Source organism: Arachis hypogaea, chromosome 9, assembly GCF_003086295.3.
Source record: "Arachis hypogaea cultivar Tifrunner chromosome 9, arahy.Tifrunner.gnm2.J5K5, whole genome shotgun sequence".
Classification (NCBI taxonomy): domain Eukaryota; kingdom Viridiplantae; phylum Streptophyta; class Magnoliopsida; order Fabales; family Fabaceae; genus Arachis; species Arachis hypogaea.
In genome coordinates this window covers 8,095,262-8,101,654 of record NC_092044.1, presented here as the reverse complement: position 1 = coordinate 8,101,654, position 6,393 = coordinate 8,095,262, and the positions used below count along the sequence as shown (strand labels likewise).

Genomic DNA, 6,393 nt, shown 5'->3' with positions numbered 1-6,393 from the left:
TTTGTTTAATTAAAATTGATTGACAATATCTATCATAAATTATTAGAAAATGACAAAAGTAATTAGATTCAAGAAACACAGAGACAATTTTATAAAAACAACAAAGGATTTGTTCTTATATAATTGTCTCTGACTTTCTTGTATGAAAAGAAACAAATAGCTTGTGATAGATATAATGAACTTTATTATGGTGAATCGATTTAGTTAAAGACTTAAAGCTGGACTAATTATTAGAAATTAACAAAAATTTTAATTGATATTCATTAGCACATAGCAGTCACAAAAGTTCGAATGGCCTGCTCTGACCTAGTCAAAACAAATAAGACATTGTATTGAAACTAAATATTTTCACAAAAGAGAGCAAAATTTTTAGTTTCATCCATATGTCACTAAAGAAATAATAGATGAGTTCATAATTTTCATCCGGTAAGTATTCTTTTTGTTCTTTAATGTTCGTTTATGTTTTTTTTTAAATATTTCTAATGTTTAGTTGTATTCAATTTTGACTTTAATATTTTTTATTTGTGTCAAAATTGTTCTTAAATGTTAATTTTATATAAAATATTAGGAATAAAATAAAAATATTTTAAAAATACTTTTGACATAAATAAAAATAGTTACGGACAAAATTAAATAAATAAAAAATATCAAAGACAAAATTAAATGAAATAAATTATTAGTGATATTTAAAAAAAATCACACATTATGAACAAAAAATATAATTTATCTATATTTATCATTATTCTTTATTATCCTTTTTTCTTCTTCCTCAAAATTAATATCTTAATCTATGATGCATTGACAGTCTGACACGGATGCGAGACAGAACATGACACGAGATATACCGACACATAAATTTTAAAATTTTATAAAACACGAATACATGCATATATATAAAATATAAAGTAATTTTTAGATAAATCATAATAGTATTTTGATATTTTATTAATATTAAAATAGATTATTTTTTAATTATTTTTAATATTTTATTTTAATTATATAAAATATTTAAAATATTTTTGTTTAATAAATAATAATATATACTATTTTTAAATTTATTTTAAATATACATGTTAAAAATAAGACTGAACATGTTAACACATAATGATATTTAGGTGTGTCAAACATGTCTCGAAAAGAATTTTTTATTTTTTGTTAAAATACGATTTGACACAACAAATACACATATTGGATAAATGTCAATGAATATATTGTATCCAAAATATATCTAACACATAAGCACCACAACTCAACAAAGGATCTGTATTCTATAGATCTTAATCAATTAATTACTTCCACAATGATTGTGAATTATATTCAACAATGGAGAAGGTGGCATCCAAAATTTGAAAGGGAAAAATGCCATTTGTCAAATTGTGGAAAATACGCGGTAATGGTATGAGTATAGCTAGCTAGCTTCCAAGTTTAGAACTCATATCTAGGGGAAAAGAATCTCAGTGCATTAGGTAAAAGCTAAGACAGGCTCAACTATTATTAGAGTGATAATTTGAAATAAAAAATAAAATAAAAAGAAAAAGAGACTTTGTCAATAACAACTCAAATATTTTATCCATTCGGAGTAGTAGTAGTAGTTGGTAACAATATATTATAATAATTCATCATTAGAAATACATGATTATCCCAATCTTCCAATCTATATATTATATATATCCCTTGTTACACCACATTTTGCTATCACCATTGCTACTAGCATAGCTTGCAAAGTTTCTAATTGCTACATACATATTCCTTTGAAGAATTTAATTTTCTTGATTAATTTTGTGAGAGAACAATTTTTTTTTTCTTCATACATGGCTAAAGCTATAGCATTGGTTGGTTCTTCATTCTTGATTTTGTTGTTGGCTTCTCAAACTGTTTTTGCAACGGATTACACTGTTGGAGATGCTTCTGGATGGACTAACTTTGGTGTTGATTACAAAACCTGGGCCAGTGGAAAAACATTCAAAGTTGGTGATACTCTAAGTGAGTCTCTTCTCTTCTACATTTCATTCTTCTTTCATTTGATTTTAATAGTGTGCTTCTTAATTGTTATTTTCATCTACTAGTTTTCATTTTTTCACTGTTAGATTAAGTTTGATGAATTTAATTTTGATGCACTGTAAAGTAATTTTATACTTATATCTAATTATTTAATGTTACATAAGTAAAAATAACTGTCTTTATATTAACCGTATGAATGATCATCTAAAAAAACAGATATAATTGCACGACTGTATAAAACATTTTACATTCTAGATTTGATATGTGTAAATTAAAAACATTATTCCAATGCTTTGCTGGACTTTATTTTTATCTTACACATAATAATTAAAGAACTATAACTTTAAAAAGCAAAATTACTCTTAATTGATGTAAAGTTTATAGCACCCATCTGTATAAAATATAACCATCCTCCTTAGATAATTTTTAATGAGCTACTCAGAAATCAATTATAGGTATACAGTATTATTACTTTGATTTTGATATTCATGCCTTCCTTTAATTTTGTGTGTAAAAAGTATTCTTATAGTTAATTAATCATATAATCAGCAAATGTTAATGCGTTTCAAAAAAAAAAAAAAGTAAATACAACACTTATACTTCTTATTTAATAAAAAGAGTTTAAAAACAAGAAATGTATGATTCTTATAATATTTTTATAGAGGCTAAATGAATAATAATTGAAAGGATGAAGCTAAAATGTACATCACAAGTAGTTGGGGGCTTGGTACACTTTTTTGTCAAATGACTAAAGTACCCTTAACTATTATAATACTATAGAGCTATTTTTTTTAAAAAAAACTAAGGTTACTTTTGTTTTTATGCATCAATCATAATTTAGAAACAAATTTTAGTCATATAAACTGTTGGAATCTTTTTCAATTACCAGTTTGATTATCATACTTTTTCATTTCAAAGTTACCAGTTTTATATATATGCCTTCTCTTCCTCTCATATCATTATCTCATTGTGCTTCGTAGTTGTTGGCTTTTGTCTACTTTAGCATATTGTATACATAAAAACAAAAAATAATTATGTTTTCTAGATGGCGAATTGGTTACTACAGAAGCAATAGGAAAGAATATCTTATATGATCTCTACACAAAGTGTGGTTTTATAAATTAATCCAATATTCTTTAGTAGGTACATACTACAGCCTGTCGTACCATTTATTAATTATCATTAACCACTCAAATTATTATGTAGATACTAACACGCATAAAAAAATATGTTGTAGTATTAGTTGTATTTTTATTAAAAAATGTTTGATGTTATGAGCTAACTCCCCTATTATTAATAAGTTAGTTCTGTGAATAAAATAAGAATAAATACAAATGACATAATTCATTTGTATTATTTTATTGATCACAAGTCATATTATTTTTTTTTATATAATCAACTTAGGTTTATCAAGTAATTAATTTTTCTGTTTATTTAAGTAGGTAAGAGACTTAAATTTTGTCTTATATACCAAATTAATTATCATATATACATATAAATAGGTAAAAACTCACGTACAATAATTTTTATATAATATAGTTAAAAACTGTTAGATAATAATTTAGTCAAAAATTTCTATTAAATTATCAATGACTTTCAATTATCAACTTCACATAAAGACTGCATTTAAATTTTCACCGTATAAATATTATAGACGATTAGATAATTTGATATATTTGATCGAAGTGTCTATTAGGTCATAATATATTTTCGCTTAACCATATATAACTTATTCATCATATTATTATACACAAATACAACTTGGCATGCCAACCTATACCAAAATATTCTAATTCGTTTCAAACTACTCTTGAACAAATTAACGAAACTGAGGAAATTTGTTGGTTTGTTAAAAATGAATTCAGCTTTCAACTATGACACAAGCACCCACCAAGTGGCCGAAGTGAGCGAAAGCGACTACGGTAGCTGCAGTTCAAGCAACGCAATCAAAACCTACAGCGATGGCAAAACCAAGATCACACTTTCCAAGGTAGGCAGTTACTACTTCTTGTGCCCAACAGCTGGTCACTGCTCTAGTGGCATGAAACTTCAAGTAACTGCTTCTGGTTCTTCTGGTGGGTCCCCTCCTTCAAGTGGGTCCTCATCCAAGTCCCCAAGTGGGTCCCCTTCTACTCCCTCAACTACACCAGCTACTCCTTCTTCACCTGCACCCAAAGATAACGCTGCAGTTGGTGTTTCTAGTGGCGTTACTCAATTCATTGGGGCTTTGCTTGCTTCTGCTCTTGTTTTGGGATTTGTGTTCTAGGGAAGAGGCAGTGCTATTACTTGGATTATTTTCTTTATGTTTTTGAGTTTTCATTTTTAAGTACATGTAATCATCACTTCTTCTTGGTTTGTTGGATTATTGTGTGGATTTTTATTAAATTTGATCTCAGATGTATATTTATTTGATCTTGATCATGGGATATACATCTCTCTCTCTAATAAAATCATGATAATACAAATTAAATATTAAAGAGGTACATATAATCGGCAATAATGGACAATTGAATAAGAGTATGTCCCGGACTGAAAAATTGTGATAAATAAAATTAGAAAATTAATTTTTTTCAATTAATATTAATTAATTTTTTTAAAATTATTTTATTTATTTTAAATTTTAAATTTTAAATCATAAACCTTTAATTTTAAATATTAAATTATAAATTTAAATATTAAAATTGACCGATATGAGCTAAATAAAAGTTCTTTTGTGGTATATACTTTTTTTCAACCAAAATACCAATCATGATGCAATATTTCGTGTTGTTGGGGCACTAGAATTGGTGCATTTTCAGCACATGGGACTGCAACATCAATCAATTTTTTTTATATAATTTTTTAGGCCAAGGACTGATCGAAGCTCTATATAAATATTTGTCAGTTGATTTTAGCGAATACATATGACGAGATTTAAATTCTTAATATTTGTTTAAATAAATGAGTGAACTGATTAATCAACCAACTCAAATTTATTAAAAAAATTTGCATCTTTAAAATATTAGAAATTATACTTTTAAATTTAAAAGTCTTGCCCCAGGTTGGTGTCATGGTGCCGGTTCTAGTGCAACAGCATCGTGACTTCATAAGCAAGAATATTTTCTAGCACCTAACACTACAGTATTAATTAGTGGTTGGTAGAAATAATTTTGATTCCATTTTTTTTTATTATTTATATAGTAGTAGTTAGGTCGTGTTTAGTTGTATTGGAGACTTATTTAGATGATGACTCGAATTACAACTCATTCGCCCAACTTTAATTTGTTAGCTTAAGTTTAATCAATGTATGTTCAAGAGAAAGATGTGCTCATCATGATGTTGAAAGTTAATTGCCTATGTATTAGTTTAGTAATTACATTTCCTCAAATATAAATATATAATCATTAAGAGGGTGAAAAAAAAATTAAAAACAGAATTCATCAATCATCGATGACAACCAAGAGAGTAGAGACACTGAGCCAATAATTTCTTGACCATATTAGGAGGTGATTTAAAAAAAAAAACGTTGTGGATTTACTTTTAAAAATAAATAAATTTAAAGAGGCCTGCTACGCATACAAACCTTTTTGACTTACAAGTTATACAAGTTGTTTCAAGTTCAAGAAAAAAACACGCGCTCCTTCAATAACACGTTCACTCTTCGTCTTCTTCATCGATCAAAACGCAAACCATCAAGAAAAAAATACGCACCCCTTCCACAACACGTTTACTCTTTCTCTTCTTCCTCAATCAAAACGCAAACCATCAAAATTCAAGGGATATTCAAAACAAAATACTACGATTCTGTAGAAACATTCCAACTCCTCGCGGAGAATAGAAAAAATCAAGAAAAAAAATATACAAATCTCCATAAAAAATCACCAGAAAAAAGGAAGAAACATTATTCAAGGTACTGTTTTACTATTCTTCTAGGTTTTTCTTCTAGATTGTCTCTACCATGTGCCTCATCCTTAACCAGCAAAATATTAAAAGATTTCAAGAAGAAATATACTGTCTCCTCCTGTTTTTGGTGTATTTTTTAAATTCTTTGGATGTATTTCTGTAATCCTTTGGGTGTATTTCTGTAATCGTTTGAGTGTATTTCTGAAGTTCCATTATTTTCAAAACGATTTCAAAACTTGATTTCAGAAACCATAACAACATTAGAAACAGAATTAAGTATAGAAGAATGTCAAATTAATTTTTTTAAATAGTATAAATAACTTCACATTTTAATAAGACTGATAATTCTATTTATTTGTATATAATCTTTTGTAATTAGTATATTAACTTATAAATTATATAAAATTTTAAAAAATATTCTCAAACTCAATTGCTTACTTAAAATTCAAAAAAAAATTATTTAAATTTAAATTTAAAATTTTAAACATAATACTTTAATTAAAAATTATA

The 6,393-nt window shown here is 26.5% G+C and overlaps 1 protein-coding gene across 1 annotated transcript; it reads left to right on the top strand.

Moving 5' to 3' along the window:
- The first annotated feature begins 1,434 nt into the window (after positions 1 to 1,434).
- LOC112710231 (mavicyanin) lies at positions 1,435 to 4,413 on the top strand. The gene is made up of 2 exons (XM_025762390.3): positions 1,435 to 1,983; positions 3,867 to 4,413. The coding sequence occupies exons 1-2, from the start codon at positions 1,812 to 1,814 to the stop codon at positions 4,265 to 4,267; spliced, it is 573 nt and encodes a 190-aa protein (XP_025618175.1). The 5' UTR covers positions 1,435 to 1,811; the 3' UTR covers positions 4,268 to 4,413.
- The last annotated feature ends 1,980 nt before the right edge of the window (positions 4,414 to 6,393 follow it).